Below are 18251 nucleotides of genomic sequence, written 5' to 3'. Positions count from 1 at the left end.
CATAATTAAAAAACATAAGCACTGCACAGGTAAGGGTGAGCACCTTAGTGTTACAATTTCTTGTCTTCAGCCTGCAAAATTTCTCAGACTTTAAGCTCCAGCAACCGTTTTCTATTTTTGTGACACTAAGGGTGACCATTCATCCTTTCTTTCAGGGGATTGTCCCTTATTTCATTCACTTGCTACATGAGTAAGACAAATCCCTACTTAATTAGAAGTAAGCACTGAGCCATACCTGCTAATTGAAGAGATAGAGAATCCAGCCTGAAGAAGCACTGTCATTTAACAAAACTACCCACAAAACAAAACCAAACAAAAAACATCCTTCAAACCCTCTCCTTTTATGTTCTCCCCTGAACTGCACCTCTGGAATAAAAATAGCGGATGTGGTGTTACAAATTTTTTGTTAAACTTTGCCCCCTAAAATTGGAGCCAACCCAAGGTTTCTGGTTTTGCACGTACAGGGATGTGGCATGCAGTAAAGACAAACTTCTGGAAAGGCTACCTAGTGCCTCTGAAAAACCAGTGCTTGCTGCATGTGGGCTCTATTGTGTTTCTGCATGTGGGTTCTACTGTGTTTGACCACAAATAATACTTCATAACTTTTAAACAATACAGGTCACTACATCCCCGTCAAGTTTTGGAGAATGAGGTCTAATACAGAGTTATCTGGAATTTTTAATTCAGGATTAACAGCCTGCTAACACAGAGCAGTGCCAGCCAGCCCATAGAGAGCTTTGCTCTGCTTTGCCCATGGGGTTTGCTGAACCCAGAGGTGCTGGGTGTTGTCTTTTAAAGTCCTGGAAAAGGAGAGCTTTAGAGCTCTGGGATGGAACAGAAGGAAACCAGCTTAGACTTGCAGAGGAAAAGCAAGATGGCAAACTCTGCCAGAAGTTACAAATTGAAGACAAAAGAAGTCAGCAGGGCAAAGACCTGGGAACAACTGAAAGCTGTGTTGTGACTTCATTCTCTGAGAGGGACTCTGAAATGGCTGAATCTGAGCTATCTTTGCTAAAGTCTGTTTCATTTCCCTAATCCCTTTTGTCATTTGAAATCAAGTCCTGCATGTTTTGCATTTATGCGGCAATTTGAAAACTAAAGGAGTCTAAATTTCTTTGAAAACTTCATGAAATAGCTTCAGCCACCAAAAGATAAATTTGAAAAGTCTTGCTGGAGCAGACCTTGTTTACCTGAAACAAGTGCAAAATACTTGAAGAAAAAATACTTGAAATTGAACAAGTTGTTATTTAGAGCTGATTGTATCTTTACATTTTATATTATATCAGCAAAAAGCTGCAGCACATCTAGCGTTTATTGGTCCCATTGCCTAAGACTGCAGAGCAGATCGAGTGAGCAAGATCTAACTGCAGCCTAAATATTACTTGCGACCAGCTGGATGAGTTACATCTCTGCACGGGGGACACAGCCTGCAATGATATATCTCATCAGCTAATCAAGACACATCTCTAAAGGAAAAAGGGCATCACCCTGTCAGTAACAAGTGCAGAAACAATTTTGTACAGATGGCAATATCTGCCATAAGACTCATTGTAAACAAATTCAATAGCAATGTTTTCCAAGACTCTCTCCTATCTTAAATGATCACGACAAAAAGCCTCATATAGAACCAACAATATATTAGCTTCTCTTTCTTTGAGAAAACAGCTCAAGACTTGCCTGAAAATGAGTGACCCATCGTGCCTCTCAGCACAGAAGCAATAAAACATAGTGCTTCATTGCTACACAGCTGAAAGGGAAATAATCTGTTGTCTCCCTGAATACTTTAAATTCAGTTATGAAGCTTCATCAGAAGTCTTTGGAAATAAAAAATGTAAAAAAGGATAAGACAATCAAAATGGTTTAAATGCTATGTGACAATATTAAATCTAACATCCATCAAATTACTGAAAAATGATAATATTTTCTTGTTGATAATGTTGATTAAATTTTCAATTATTTTTCCTCATCTGCCAGAAAAGGTTTAGAATTTCAGGAAAATTTTCATTTTGCTAGTCCTGGAGATGTTGAGGTGTGTGTCCCCTAGGTTATACATTTGGCCTCTCCAGCACAGAATGTAGATAATTTGAAAAGTCTATTTAAAAAAACCCCACCCTTCTTAAAGTTCTCAGTCCATGAGCAGAGGTTACTACCCCTTCCTTTAAAATGTGCGCACAGAAACAGTTGATTTGGGATGGAAATGTCTACAGGGAGGTGAGGCGAGAGCAAGAACCTCCTAAAGTATATTTGCTGCTGGAGAAAGTTTCTGTGCCATTGGAGGCTAAGGCTCCCACCACATCCCAGCTGCTTGTTCCTGTCCCCCAGCCAAGGTCTCTGCCCCACTTTTGTGCCAAAAGTGAACTTGACTGTTTGTGCACTCGAGCTCTCGTAGCGGGAACTGAAAGATCCAGCGGGGTAGGAAAGTGCTGCTGGGTATGTGGTTGTGGGTGGTCAAAGCCTTTTCGAAAGGATAATACTGTGGAACAACTATTCTTCTAAACCAGTAATTGTTAAACTGGTTACTGTTTAACAGCCCTAATCTTTATCTTCTGAATCTTAAAGTATTTCGCAGTGCCTGGAAGTTGCTTTTGTACATTCAAATGAGGATTGCCCATTTGTAATTTTCCATTGTTTAAGCATGATGAAGGCTTTATAATATAACACATTTACTGGAGGACAAACTGTAAGAGAAATTCATTATATTATTTGGCATTTCACTCCTTGGAGTGAAATTTTATCTGAAAGCACATCCAGATAAAAGGAAAAGGGATTTAACTTCATGACATGCATTAGCTTTCAAATATCTGATTTCATTTTTTGACACTTTAAAAACAAAATAGTAATATCCATTTAACCTGATTAAAGCCATCTTCTCTGAAGATTTTTTTTTTTTAAAATATTTTCAGGAAACTGGAAACATTCTGGAAGTGTTCAAAGTAGACAAAAGCTGGATATGGTTTGTTTGTATGAAGAATTTTGTATACTGAGAGATTCAGTAGCCAGAATGTGCATGTTTCAGGAAATACCTAGTTCTCTTATTACACGCTGCTTCTTTCAGCTTTTCAAAACCTGTGAAATGCATTATGCTTATTCCTACCTCAGATGCAAGAGCGGAAAAAACATTTTCCTTGTATAAACAGATTTTGGATAGCTTGCAGAAACATGAAGTACACAGAATGCGCTAAGTCCTGACTGCAAATTATTTTCAGTTCTATATGTAAAGACTGTAGAGTTTTACAAAGTGATTTAAACCAGCACTGAATTATATTGAAAAATATTCAGATTGGAATATCTACCATTTTCAGTAATAAAATTAAGCTTAATAGAATGAAATCATGTATCTGGGCATACTAGAAATGTGTTTCCCTAACCATGTTTCAAGACATTGCTCTTAAATATTATCTGGTTGTCCACTTGTCCCTACACATGTTTCTATCCAAGAGAAGTAATCACTCTAATTATACCTCAGCTCTTCAGTGCCAGCAAAGTGCCACAAGCCCAGCAAGTTTTCTTGGGTGAAATCAATGCCGTTCTTGGCATTAACTTTTCTTGAAATGTTATGCATGAAATCTCACCTTCCCATAGAGGCTCTGCAGCTGTGCACACCAATGAGATCTTGACTCTTCTGTGGGGTCCCCAACCCCAAAGCTTTGCTGGGACCACTCACTTTTACCTTAAGAGTGGGCTGCACCTCCAAACTCTTCCCCTTTCCCTTGGTGACTGCCTCTCTGCTTCCTACTGACAGTCCCTCCAAGCCCGCTGTGTCCCTCCGTCCTTCATGCGACACTGCTGCCTCTTGCCCTCCCCTGCAGCAGCGCAGGTGCCGACTGTCCCCCTGTAAGTCCCGGGGATGCTGCACACACGGTGTGGTGCTGGCACACCTCTCCCCTTAGCAGCACACCAGCCCAAATACACGCACCCCTGCCCACGGGCGTAGGCCCACCTGGAGGGGGTGACTGTCCAGCCCGTGTGTCCCAACCCACCGAGCATCCTCCCTGGGGAGACACTTGGTCTCCTCCTGCCTTTCAACACAGAGGGAGGCCAGCAGTGCCCAGTGCCTCTTGGCTGCAAGCAGACCATGGATGACTTACAGTCTCCATGCAGCCTGCAAGGGATATTTTGGGCAGGTCTCTGCCTGCCCTGTCCTCACTGGAGACCACGAGGTTTTGACATCAATTTGAGCAAGTACAAAATCCTTACACAGGTGTCTGACAGAAGCTGTAACCGGCTGCAACGCTGTGAATGGGTGTCACCCAAAGGATTTTTCTTTGCATTATCTCTCACTGAAACCAGCTCAAGTGCAATTTCCTAGTAGGTTTTCAGTCAGATATAGATAGATAGATAGATAGATAGATAGATAGATAGATAGATAGATAGATAGATAGATCAGCAAAATCAAATGCAAATCACAAAATCCTTACTACAAAAAACCTTCTCTTGGCCCCACGTGTCAGAGCAGCACAGCAAATCGGGATTGCAGTTCAGTGCCAAAAAGAATAACTTTGCATTTCTCTGCAGATGGCTCACAAAGGACCTGGTACTGCATGTGCCACAGCCAGACACCACCTCTGACATTGGTGACAACAGCAGTGACACCAGGAATTCAGGAACTGACCTAAACTCGTGCTCTGATCAGATCGTGCTGGCAGGATGGGCAGCCCTACGTCTGGGCTGCGAGAGCAGGTCAGCGCACCAGATGAAACTTTTACGCTGAGCCCCACCCTGGAGGACTCATAAACAGAAGCCAGAACAAATTCTGCCTAGAGGCAGGGACAATCCTGCTGGCTGGCTGACGGGAACAGGCAGCACTCATTGTATGTCTTGCTTGTTCCAAGACAGAGGATTTTGGTCTTTCTGGGCTATTTAGCCAAGCCACGTGCAGAGTACAAATCTAGATGTTTCCCCCAAAATGTGTTTCTAGAAGTGTGCTGACAAGGGAGGGTTCCAGCAGGAAACCCTATACACAATATTTATCGGCTCTCTTACCTTCTGGGAGCCAGTGCTGCAAGTACAGTGGTAACCTACAGCTTCAGTGTCAGTTGATAACAGTGAGTCACAGCTGCTGGCCTGCTTTCTAACTGCTCACATAGCACCATTTGTTTCCTGTTGCACACTGCCTCGTATCAGACTAGAAAAAATTACCAGGCAAAAAAAAAAAAAAAAAAAGCTAGACAATCACTCAGTGTAAAACAGTGCTGCCAGGGCATCTGTAATTTTCACTGAAGTCAGCAAAACCTGCAAGTAAATAGGCCCTCCTTTGCAACAAGTAGTAAGTATAAATATAAGTAATTTTTTAAAAGCACTTGCAGCAATGGTGAATTTCAGCACGAATGCAAGCAGTGCTCATGCTGACAGAAATTATGATCTGGCACTAGAACTGCAAAATTAATGTCTCCCACTTCTACTCACAGAGTAGAGTGCAGGAAGATGCACGCACACCGCTGCTTTCTGTCACGGAGCTGGGCAGCTAGGACAGCCCGGGAAGGTGAAGCAGGAAGAAGGAGGCAGTAAAACTTTAAAAATACTGATGTTTTCCATACTGTAATACAGTCTCTTACGCAGCATGAGAAGCAGCTTTTCACCGTTCCCTCTCACAACAATCCATAAGAAATTATCAAACTCTGGAGCTGGTCAAACAGTTTTGCTCAAAGCAAAAAAACACCAAACAAACAAACAAAAAAAGTTCATTAAAAAAATGAAGGGGTTTGGAGCATGTGCTATGCAAACCATGGTCTTCATTCAAAGCCCCTCTCCCCTATTTTTTTTTTTTTTTTTTAAAAAAAGGTGAAAAGTTCAAAATTGCTTATCTGGACTTTTTCAAAAGGATGATCCATTTTTTCCATCTGAAATAACATTTTTCTTCAACATCCTGGCAAAACCGTGTTAACTTCTGAAAAGCTTGAAATCAAAATGAAAGATTTCACCTGAATGCATTTTTTTATATTTTCCAGTTTGCTTGAAAATGTAAACTGGTTCCTACTCCTGGTCAAGCCAAGTTCTGCCTTTCCCTGCAGAGCAACCAAAAGATACCAACACTATTCAAGGCATTGTGGGTGACTGAAGCCTCAATCTTGGCAGCCCACAACATGTCAAGGCGGGTACCCAACTTGAGGCAAGAGCTCCGATAGCGGCATGAATGGGAGAGCAGACTTAGGGTAATACAAGACAATGAAAAAAAACAGGTTGGCAAGAAGTAGAGGGCAAGAGCGCCCTTGCCAGAAGGAAGCAGCAGTGTTGGCAAGGCCTGAGCCCTGAGGTGGTGTCTTGTTCAAGTTCTTAGTTGCAGAATGGGGATATTAAATGACAGAGCTAAAACATCAGGTCATGCCCACAGCAAAGCACTGGGAGGCTGCACCTTCCTCAAACTCTGAGGCCAGACTGTGCCGCACAGCACAGGAGGATACAGCACATGATTATAAAATCTGTCCATGGCACTGAGCAAAAGTGCCTGCTCTGCAGATGCCCCGGCTTTCTTAAGCAGACTCCATCTTTAGCAACAAGCTAAAGCTGTTCCCAGAACTACGAGGTTGACTCTTTCTCAGTGGCATTTTTGGTGCCAGCCCCATTTGTGCAGTGTTGACATCTGTCCATCAGGGTATCTCCCCCCAACCCTCACAAAGAGTAGCATGAGGGAAGTGCTTGATCCTGCAAACGACCTATGAAGTGTTATCTGATAGACTAAGAGTATAAACTGAGATACAATCTAGCTGCCACTGAGAAATGACTGATTGCATAGCAGCTAGATCACGAAGAGCCATCAGATAACACAAGCTGTGAACTCCTATTTGAGATGAACCAGAAATCTAGAGAGATCAAGCTCCACAGGATTTTAGAGATGCTACCACACTACCCTATACCAATCTGTATTTACTGACCAGCCAACTCCAGTGTCTTCTTCCTTCTCACCACCTCTTTCAGGCATCCTCACTCAGAAGGCAGGTTATACTCTTGACAGTGAGCTTTTTTTAACTTTGTAGTATATAAAGGCAATACAGGGTAAAGAATTAGGCAAAGGCATTACCACAGTTTTTCAACAGCAGCTTTTGACCTCAGCATCTTCTCACACTGAACAAGAGTCAGCTGTAATGGGAATCTCCTTACCTGACAAGTCTGGCAGTTCTAAGGGGGTTCTCCAGACTCTTAGGCAACAGAGAGAGACAGGACCTGCCAAGGACAGTTTAGCCCACCCAGGTCAGAAACCTGTTTCTTCTCTGTTGACTAGAGATACAGCTCAGCTTTGACTATGTAACAGCTCTGCACATCTAAAATGGGATGGGATGAATACTGATGTACCCCACACATCCTCTGATCCTGGGAAAGTCAGCAAGGGACAGCTATTTAAAATTATTTTTGGTAATCCAATACTCCTTAACAGACTGGGGGTGAGTTCCCTGTTTGTAAAATGGAAACAAGAGCACTTCCCCTCCTTGATGGGGTGTTGAGATCACAAAGAATTCAGATTGTGCAGTGATGAGGGTCATATTGACACCTCAGCTAGTCGTATAAATGAGATGCTTTAAGTGACAGTATGGAAGAGTTTGATCTTCTATGAATCTGGATGGCAAGAACTGACCATAGATGCCTGGCTTAGAAAGACAGAGTTAGCGTCTTTAGTTTGTCTCTAGTGTTTAGTTTAATCTTGTGACTCCCAAAGGACTCCTTTGCTGCTCTGCCCCTCTTTGCACAAACATGGTTACACTCAGCTAGTGCTCAAACTTTCAACAACTCTGCGTTAATTTTGCTTCCCCATTCAAGCAAGGGAAAATTATATTTGTTTTTACAGAGAAGAAAGTTAAGTGCCCCAGCTGTGCTTGACAGGCAAGCAGCAACTAAGCTAACTCAGGGGCAATTTATTTCCAGCCTCGTGCCCCTACTCCTGGATCTCTGAGTAACTGTACAGTTTTTGCTCTCTTCCTGTCTCAGCTTCTCAGTTCTCAGTGTTTTACTACAGTGAGAGTCTGCAGGCTAACAGAGATATCTTGATGACTAATTGTTCTCAGCCTAAGGACAAAGATGCCTACTTGCTGTTACAGAACCTTTGTTTCAAGGGATTTTTGTTACTCCTCCCCCCCTTCCTTAAATATGTTTTCAGCAGCAGGATGCAAGTTTGATTCATCCAAGCCATGGATTTGTTTGCTTATATTTTGAAGTCTCAAGTAGTGGAAGGAGAAAATTCAGCAGTCTCAAAAGACAAAGGAAAGAATTTATATTTGTGTTTAAAGAAAAAATGTCTATGACTGTAACCTCTGTGGCCTGGTATGTTTTGGGGAGACACCAGTTTGACTCCAGATATGGCAGGCAAGAGGGGTTCCTGACTATGCTAACTGCTCTACAGCTGCTGCAGATGCAGAAACCCAATAGCAGATCATGTAGCATGCCACAAAAATGCTGGAAGGACTTATGCAAATATTTTTTTCTTCAGCCTAAATGCAAAAATATGCATCTCAATGCAAAAATATGCACCTCCCTTTCTGCCACCTGTACATGAACAGTTAATTTCACCATGAAAAAAATGACGCTAGTATTCCACTAGTGCCAGACCAGGCTCTAATTAAACAAGAAAACTGAAATCTCCAAGACTCAAAAAAATGTGAAGCAACTTGCAGCTTTAAAGGTGAAGAAACTCCACAGAGTGGCAGAGAACTGTCATGCTACAAGTGCTGTGTATGTAGCTGTGATGTTACACATCTTCTGAACCTGCTGCCTTCATCAGAAATGCCTGACAGACAACAGCCCAGATCTGGGCAGGAAGACAACTTTGTTAGCTCCAGGAAGGAGCACTGTGCAGGTAAAAAAGGTCACATTGCACGATCAGGACCCATATTTGTAAATAATATGGGCTAATCTATTTTGGGATTTAGTACTGAATCTTTCCTATGTCTTTTTTTTTTTTTTTAATAAATCCAGAAATTAGAAGCATCTACTGATTGCTGTATTAATTTAACACCTGAGATTCTTTCCTTTTTAATGGAGTTTTTTTAAATGTCAAAACTCCACCCTATTCAATAGCTTTTACATCCTTACACGGGAGAGCTATTCTTTCAAAAAATCTTATTTTTTAACACACATGAAGTGGTTTTTGTTTCATCAAGAACTCAACAGACAAGCAACCAAAAATGTCTGGCCCAGCTGGAACAACATACCAAGAACAGCAGCCAACGACATGAGACTGTTTTGCTCTGAGCCTCAATTACAACTCTCACTACATCTCTCTCTTGCCAGAAGCAGCCAGCCCCCTTCTTCTGCCTCTCCCACAGAACTGGAATAAAGCAGCACAAAATGGGAGGTGTTGTGTCTTCAAAACATGAGTTAACAACACACTTTATTTAGCCTACTCCTGATATTCAACCTACAGCTCCTGGCAACCCAGCGTACAAAGGTATTCCACCACAATCCCTCTGCATCCCACAACATATAAACAAGAGAAATCCCTCACAACCATAACACAGATCCCAAGAGAATCTTACAAAACAGTTTGGGTGTACTTCTAGTAGATCATATTTTCTTAAAAGATCTAGTAGATTTCAAAAGGTTTCATTCTGAAAGATCCCCTAGAGTGCTAACAACACTGTCTGGATCCAGCAGTAGTCCAGTAATCCCTCCCCAGAGGACATATTTATTTTTAAATAATACCCTGCAGACTTCTGTATGGAGAACTAGAAGGTAAGGTGAAGGTGTGTGTGCTGGGGAAACCCTGAGCTGGCATCAGTCACACCTTCTGCTTCTTCATAAACCTTGATCCAGCATGAGTGTTGCCCATTGCTACAGCAGAGAGAAATACTGCTTTCTTATGGCTGCAGTGCTCTGATCTGCGGACAAATGGAATAGTTGTGCATGAAAACAGCCCTTTGTCATGGCATAAACAATGACAGATCCAGTACAAACTGGGAAGCATAACTTGCATCTTCCCGGGCTGTAACGTACAGAAGTCCCTGCCAAGGCCGCAGCCTACCTTAGCTGGTGGGTCCTGGAAGCCGCCTGCAGCCCAGCCCTCTCTGAAGAGCTGCCTGCACACAGGCACGTTGCTTTCAGCTCAGATTTCAAACCCTCTCATAACTTGTGGTGTCTGTGCCTTTCTAGAAAAAGCTGCAGGCCAGGCTGCATGTTCACGACATGCCAGCACAGCAGCTGGGCTATGAGGAAGGGGCCAGGGTTTGCCTGGGATGCCAAGGTCCATCCAGGGCACATAAGGACCAAGTGTGGGGTTGTGTAGCTGCCTTCGCAGATTACCTCTGGCCTTTCTTTCTTCCTTTCCCTCAGGTGAAAAGCCAACATATGATCATTTCTGTGCTTGTTTTCTAAATGAGAAAGCAGCTGCCAAACTCTTCCCCCAAACCCATTCCGAGTTAGGTAGGGTTCCACAAGTTCCCTTTCTCATCATAGTGCCAGTGCAAAGAGCAAGGACCAGGCTCCCATCCTGGCTCTGGCACAGAGCTGCTGTGGGACTTGGACAGTCTGGGCCTCAGTGTCCCCAGCACTCCCTGCCTGGGATGTTTCACTTGTGAGCTATCTGGCACAGTAAGATCCTGATCTCGGCAGCTGCTCTAGGTACTGTAAATAATGATAAACACCATATCACCTGTCTTACCTTCACACCACATCAGCACAATATGCCAAAACACATTATTTAGGACAATAAGGCTGAGACAGATCAGACGATGAGGAAAAATTGAGTGTTACTACAAAGAGGCTGCAGCACGCTGTGTGGAGCCAGACCAGAATGACAGGTTATTTGTTCCAGCTGAGTGCTGGCCCCACGCTAGCAGCCTGCAGAGCTTGCACAGGTTCCTCCGCGCGGTGTTGCCCACTGCTCTGGGAAGATGGATTAACTCTGGTGACATGCCATAGTAACACATACACACCCAGGTCAAGTCTGGCATTGTGTCCTGCTGCCAGTTCCTCCTCAGAAACAGAAATGCTGTGGCAAACGAGGCAAATCTCAACGGCTCCAGGGAGACCAGCTCCAGCTGACAAGGCCAACTGGGACACCGCACTGATGCTGGTGGCTGGCCCTGAGAACACACGCAGTCCTCTGGGGCACAGTGCTGAGAGCCTGTAACTGGCCTTGGTGGGAACACAGTGGTGTTTGTGCAGAGCTGCATCTGAGTGGAGCTCCTAAGAACAGCCTGAGCCACCCAAAAATGGCTCTTGAAGGAGCCAAGCTGGGTGTTTCCACCCAGGACACACAATCCACGGTTCTCATCGACAGCCCACAGCTGAAAGAAAGCTTCCAGCACTCAACATTTTCTCACTAACCCGATCAATCTAGTTTCAGATATGCTGCCTCTTTGCTGCAGATCTCAAAGAAAAACTGATGCCCCTAAAGTACATCAGGAAATACACAAGTTACATGGTGCATGTGAGCTGTGTGAGCTGCAGATGGCATTGCTAAAAATCTGTAGTTCTAGTGTGGGAAGTTAATTGACATCTGAAATGGGAAGGAACTAATGTAGACCCACTCTGAATATCAGGGCAGACTGGGACATGTGGGTAGCATGGGCATTGCCATTTCATTTTACAGGGAATGCTCATGCAGCACCGGCTCTGCTAAGAGCATGGGTAGAGGTTTACAGCCCCCACTGCCCCCTAGTAAACCCATGACCATTTCTTGGGGCTGTAAGAGACCATGCCTCCCTCCCCACCCCAAGTTTCATGATCTATATTAAGAAAACAAGGGCTGAGAGGTGGTACAGGAAGGGAAGTGGCTCGTTCAGGATCCTAAAGCAGAATAGGAATAAACAGAAGGTCTGAAACTCCTGCCCTTAATCCTGGTACTTTCTGGATCCTGAGACTGCAACTCAATTTACATTCTCTGGGTGCAGGTAAATTGTGTGGCAATTCTGGATTGAAAAGATCCATGTTGTATTGATAAGAAGCTGGCTTCAGAGGAAAAGGTATTGCATGGGCTGAGGTTCTCACTGAACTGAACCACTGTGCCACTGAATTAAAGGCACATGTTAAAGACTGTGCCAATGGCCATAGCAGTGGACAGAGACTAAAATCTCCATAGCAGTGGACTGGAGACTAGCACTGTGCTGGCCGGGGGCCTTAGTTTAATTCTTTATATCCTTTTTCTGTTGGTGTTAAAACTACATTTTAAATAATCAGTGGGTGGTCTTAGGTGTGTCTTTGTGGGACCAAATGGTACCCAGCATGGCTTACCTGGACAATTAGCTTCTTTTCTTTATCAGGCAGAATTCGGTAGGTATAAACGCAATTCCGGAACCTGGAACAGACGAGAGGAGATATGGTTAGTCCATTTACAGAAAGGAATCACACCATGGCACCCCTCCCCATATTGGAAGATCCCAAGACAGATAGATGGCTTCATACACAAAGGTTTTAAACACTTCTCTTTATTTCTTTCCCTGGAGTCTGTGAACTAAACACAAACCTGAGGTGTTCCTGGTCACTGAGACATGTTTGCAGATGTCACTGCAGAAAATGATATCAGCATCAGCCTCAGAGTGAGTTACTCAACTCTTCTTTGGGCCAGAAAGAAAGAAAACACCAAATGGCTCTAGCTGTCAGTAGAGTGGGCGTCTCAGGAAGGAATAAAAAATCCAAAAGACACAGGGCCAAAATCAGCAATGAATGAGTAAATTGAAGGGCTAGTATGTGCATTGACTTGTGTTGGAAAAAACAAATCATAGATTTCAGCTAAATCACAGTAAGACAGCTGATTGGTAGGCACATTTTCACACACAAATCCTAAACAATGGCCTAAGTGAAAACCCCTCACACTGTACATGTGCATCTGTAGATCAGCCATAACAAACAGCTAAATTCAATTAGATTCTTATTTAAGGAGGGATGGAAGAATCTTTTGCCCAATGGAGGGCCACATTAATGCATAAGAGCCCAAGGGAAGCCTGACCAGTGCTGTAACATGGTATATGGGAAGCATGACCTTCCTCAGCACCCTCTGAGTTTTGTGGAGCTTGCCCAAGAAGTGTTGACTAAAAAATATATTTTTACCTTTCTCCCAAGTGAACAACAAATTGATCAAACATTTTGAGTCACCTGCAAAGCATTCTGTTAAAATATACAATATGGCTTTAAGCCAGAAAATTATGCTGGTTTTAACCCCTTCCTCTCAAAAGAAAAAACCAGAATCCACTCTCTGAGCTTCTTGGCTGTAACACTGCATTACCTGTGGAACCATCATGAAATGTGGGCTGAGGTCAGCCCCCCAGCTGGGGACATCAGGCAGATCAATAAACATGCTCATCTCTTTTACAGTCATGTTGTGAGTCTATTCATCACATGCTTTTCAGAATCACTCCATGCAGGGGAGAGAAGGAGAGATCACCAGGATTGTAGGCAGCCTTATACAAGGTGTCACACAGAGCAATTGGAAATGAAAATAAATTAGTTAGAAGTCACAGCTGAGTTTTTCCAGGGTGTTGGAAGATTTTGCCATGTATCCACATGAACCTGTATCTTTTGATGGCATTAATGCAAAGGACACAGAAGAATTAAGAACTGCTCCCAGAGTTTAGTACCACTTCACTAAGAGATGTAGGAGCATTTCACAGGCACCTATTCATTCACACATCTGAGGATCTGGTACAGAGCTGGAAGTCACAGACATGATCCCCAACATTTTTAGATTACTAATTTCACCAAGACCAGGGCAATCAACACCAGATGAGGATATGCCTCAAGGAACGGTATGGGGTTTTGTTTTTATCTGTCAATGCAGTTCTCTTACACCATTTCCTCCTGCTGATATGCAAACAGTGCTAAGCAGAACTGCTCATGCAGCTGATGAGAGAAAATTTGTGTGTGTGGAGATTATGAAACTGATAAACAAACCAGCTCAATGGCTCTTGCGTCACAAGAGGACCCTCCTTTTTACCTTCACAGAAAGTGCCCCATCACACAGGCCTTGCGAGGCTGCTGTCATAATGCTTGTAAAGAGGTTTAAGCTAAGGACAGGTAAGATCAGTGGAAGAGCCAGGAAAGAAATATCACCTGTTGGGTGAGACAGGAACAGGGAGGAGCACTTCCTAGGATCAAAAGCAGGAATCCTCTTTAGCAATCCCCTAATTTAGTTCATGTGGATGGAGAAGACTGGGACTCTTACTCCATTTCTGCCCTCAGGCTTTCTCTTCTCAGCGTCCTGACGGTCAAGTTATGTGGTCCCAATTACTGTCACATTCCAGGTCCTCCCTAAAAACTGGGTTGAGTTCAGAATTGCTCAACCACTATTCAGACTTTGTGGGGGGCAAATATAACATCAGCCTCAGCTTAAACATGTCTCCAAGTACTTGGTCATCTCTCTCTCCTCTCAACCAACCAGAGGAGGAAAGAGGACAAGGCTTGTATTTTCTCTTTCCTCTCCTGCTGTACATGGTTTTATGCAGGTGATGATGTGCATATTGGGAGCACCTGGAAATCCTGAACAGCACTGCCATGCTAGTCATGATGCTGAGTGCACCACGAGAGAGGCCGTCTCCCCAGGGGGCTGGAAATGGCATCTCACAGGCAGGGTCCTCGGAGAGGGATCCCAAAGCTGCAGCTAGCCTTGGAGGGTCATCTCTAGAAGCACTGTTAATCCTGCAGCCATTCACACGAGAACTACCAACAGAAGATCCCCTGGAGGAATGTTCCCAGTTCAGCTGCAGCACACTGTGAATGCTAAGCAGGGTCTTTTTGATTTCAGGATCCGGGCACTGCCCTCCAGGTAAGTTAAAGAGCCCATTTCTTGTCAATACATTGGCAGATCAAATGATCCAGGCACAGAGAAAGGAGGAGGAAAATAGCTTTGCTTCTTGCCTTTTATGGGCCAGTGTGACCAGTAGAGCAGAGGACAGCAGTGCAGGGGGAGGAGCATTCCCTCTGCAGTTGCTGACTGTTTCAGTTCTCTGCTAAGTTAGATGCTGCTGCTCTTAACTTTCAGAAAAGGAGAGGAGGCACTCTTAAAAAGGCCCTGCAAATACACCTCCCTTACTCGTCTATATTTATACAAACCCTATTTTCCTAAAGCAGCTCTTCAAGAAAAGCACTGTTTCATTCTATGATATAATAAGTGCTTTTACTGGATTTTGACTGATCTGCCCAATAAATATTACAGCTTTGTAGAATATGACACTTCTTTTTGAGAGCAAATTTCATGCTTTTTTGTTTTCCTTATCTATACACAGTTGACACTTTCTCACTTTCAACATAATTCTCTTCTTGTGAAAATCTTTTGCAGTCAGGCTTTCAGTTCCCCCTCTCATCCTTTGTCTCCAGCCTCTCTGTTTTTTAAACAGAAGTAACTGAAGAGCTCAAACTCCAAACACCTTCCAGTCAATAACACAGCTGAAACTGATATATCTCTGAGGAAGTTTTCAGCTTCAGCAAAGCTGCCCATTTTGTCAAGATGACATTCAAAGGGAAAAACTTCTTCACCACCTTTAACCCTTTCTCTTCACAAACTAACTGCAAACCAGCATAAGCTGAAATCTTGCTAGGTACTTTGATAGAAGTTTGTGTGACATTTACATTGTGTAATTACAGTTACAAGACCGTAATTAATGTTAGCCCTTCACACCACAGATCTGGGCGCTCTTAGCTGACAAGGCTGCGTGCTCCCCATTTCTGTAATCAAGCCATTCGTGTTAGCCACCTCAGACTGGATTTAAGAACATAACCTTTGGCTCCCGGTTCAGAAAATGCTGGTCATGATATTGTTTCTATTTCCTGATCCCATGTCTCTCAAGTCACAAAAGGCTTTCAAAGTTGGCTGCGTAAACATTTACAATGGAAAAGCTTATGCAAATGCACATTAGTAGACATTTTTACAGCACCTTCCCTTTCTATAATCCCCACCATTACTCCGTAAAAATATTTTTGTCCATACTGATTACAAGGCAAATCAAAGGGGAACTAAAACACTCAATGGAAGCAAGTCTATTCTAGTAAAGTGTTCCCTAACTTGCAACTTGGGCCCTCAGCCCCTGCTACATGATTGCCCCTCCTTCCTCCTGCTTGTCCTGGCTATTCATCTGCAGCCACCCTTCTTTCTCTGCTCCCCAGAAAGACAAAACTCTTCCCATGTTATCACAATCATCTGAACAGGCAGACACAGAGGCTCTCTGCACTTTGTGAACCCTCATTACCCAGCCACCGATCTCTAACAGTCCAACACCTACGCTTACAGGGCAGTCACCCAGCCCCACGCTTTTCTGCAGATGAATCCTCTGCAGCAGGCTGTGCTGTCACCAGAAGTCTGACCTCAGAGACAAACAGTTAGACCAGGGTTATAAACAGCAGCACCACCACCTTTGCCGTTGCAAGAAGTATACTTTCAGAAAGAAACTACACTGAGAAACCTGCTTGTAATTTAATGTGGGGTAAGGATGAAATAAGTTTTATTAATATGCTGCACAATGGCATCAAAGAGGATCTGACAGGCAAAACAGAGTCCCACAGAGGCTCTCTTGATCTCTCCTAAGCAGTGAGAAACTCTCTTATCTCTCTGTATTGCAAAGTCAGACTCCTCAGACTTTACCTACTGACTTCAATCTCCTCTTGCCCCTGTGCTCCTGCCTCCGGGAATAACATCTACCCCTCACAAACCCAAGGCAGGAGGCCCTGCTCTGTGGTCCCCAGCCCCAACCCAGAATGGGGTGGGGGTGTCAGGGCTGTCAGCACTTCTTCTCCTCTCCCTGTTTCCGACATGAAATATTTACCTCGTGAGCCACATTAATGATGCAGAATCTCCGCTGTGCTAGGTGTATCATGCACAGCTCCAGGAACCATTTCAGGCTTTTTGCTGAATGGGACGCAGCCCCGTACAAGCAGGTGGGTCAAACACACACTGAACCAGAGCAAGAGAAGTGCCTGGGAGGGTACCAACTCAGTACTTGAGTTGTTAAATGTAAATACCTGACCCAAGCTGTTAACAGCCTCAAAGAGGTCGGTTATTTTCTCTCCGAGCACAGCTGCAGTATCTTTGATTATTCTCTCCTTTTGAAACAGAGGCAAGAGTAGCATGAGCAGTACAGCAGTAAAAGAATATGGGTTTGTTTAGTCTGGCCCTGCTCCCAACCCTTCCCTACCCTGTGGCCCAGTCAGGTGAAACCAGCCATGCTGTGAGGTGGGCTACACCTTCCCCGGGGGTACAGTGGCTGTTTGCCTCTGTGCTGGAGAGGGTGCAGAGGGTAGCACCCTGCACAAATGGAGACAGAAGTGTCCGCGTGAAGCACGAGGTTGAGAGCTGTACTTACAGCACGCAGAGTGCATATGCCGAAGCAATGGACTCACTGGCCCGCACAAGGAAGCTGCCATCCTTGCCTACTTTGGAGAGCAGGTCTTCGGCTCTGGAGCGAGTGATGTTGCCGTGGTACCAGCACTGATCCATCGCTGGAGCTGGAGGAAACTCGAATGCCAATACAGGAGCTGCCAGAGCTGCCTGTGTGTGTAACGATCAGGCAGCTTCAGCTCACCAGCTTCCTGTTTCAATAGTACAGAGAGGGAAAGGAAACTCAGCCACGGACGACTTCCTCAACTCAAACAGCTCAGAGAGTGAGCGTGACATGTTCCTGCAGCCCCTGCTCTCCCTCTTCATGCTGCAGCTGAAGTGACTAGCCAGCCCATGTTCCCTGCCCTTCCCTCCCCCTTCATGTCCTAACACACCGTATCAAAAAGTCCCAGCTGGGGAGCTCTTCTGTTCCCCCACTGATTCAGTCCCCCTGGCTTTGGTGGCCTGCCATCCCATTTACAATCTCTTGCCAGACCCTTTGAGTTTCCATCTTTTTCCCGTCAGTTCTACCCACTACAGGTCTTCATGGGGAATAAATCAGTCTCAGACCGATCAGAAACACACTGTGCATTAGCACTGACTGCCCCATTCCTCCCTCGCCCAGTCCTCACATCTTGCTAGGTGAGGATGGGACTTCAAAGATCTGAAAAAAAAAAAAAAAAAAATTACCCCTGCATATTTCCATGCACAGAAGCAGATTTAGAGACTGATTTGCTCTGGGGATTTGTGACCAAAGCTCCCTGTCAGCTACTGTGAGATGGGTTCAAAGATCTTTCCTACTCTAAATCCCCAAAGGTGGGATGGAGCAAAGCTATGTCTGGCACCCTGCGTCAGAGAGGGGAGAACTGGAGCTTTCACTTCCCTTTTCTTTGTCTATACATCTGTGTGTGCTGTGTGGCATGCTCAGTGCTGCATCTCCAAGGCAGAGCAACAAGGGGCACGTTTGCAGCAAGCAAGGACATCGCTACAGGGGCACTGCAAATTTCCTTGCCTATCCTGT

General features: G+C 44.3%; 1 protein-coding gene across 2 annotated transcripts in view; it reads right to left on the bottom strand.

The window, feature by feature from the left end:
* Nucleotides 1–18251, bottom strand: part of INPP5D (inositol polyphosphate-5-phosphatase D) — a 57314-nt gene that overhangs the window by 38141 nt on the left and 922 nt on the right. For both annotated transcript variants that reach the window (XM_074911766.1, XM_074911765.1), the window contains exons 2-3: nucleotides 17217–17442; nucleotides 12160–12223 (exon numbers count right to left, since the gene is read on the bottom strand). In XM_074911766.1, coding sequence (XP_074767867.1) covers nucleotides 12160–12223; nucleotides 17217–17350 — 198 coding nt within the window. In that variant the 5' untranslated portion in view covers nucleotides 17351–17442. The remainder of the gene's footprint in view (nucleotides 1–12159; nucleotides 12224–17216; nucleotides 17443–18251) is intronic.

This window comes from Athene noctua, chromosome 8 (assembly GCF_965140245.1).
Source record: "Athene noctua chromosome 8, bAthNoc1.hap1.1, whole genome shotgun sequence".
NCBI classification, from domain to species: Eukaryota; Metazoa; Chordata; class Aves; order Strigiformes; family Strigidae; genus Athene; species Athene noctua.
This window is presented reverse-complemented; position numbering and strand designations above follow the sequence as displayed.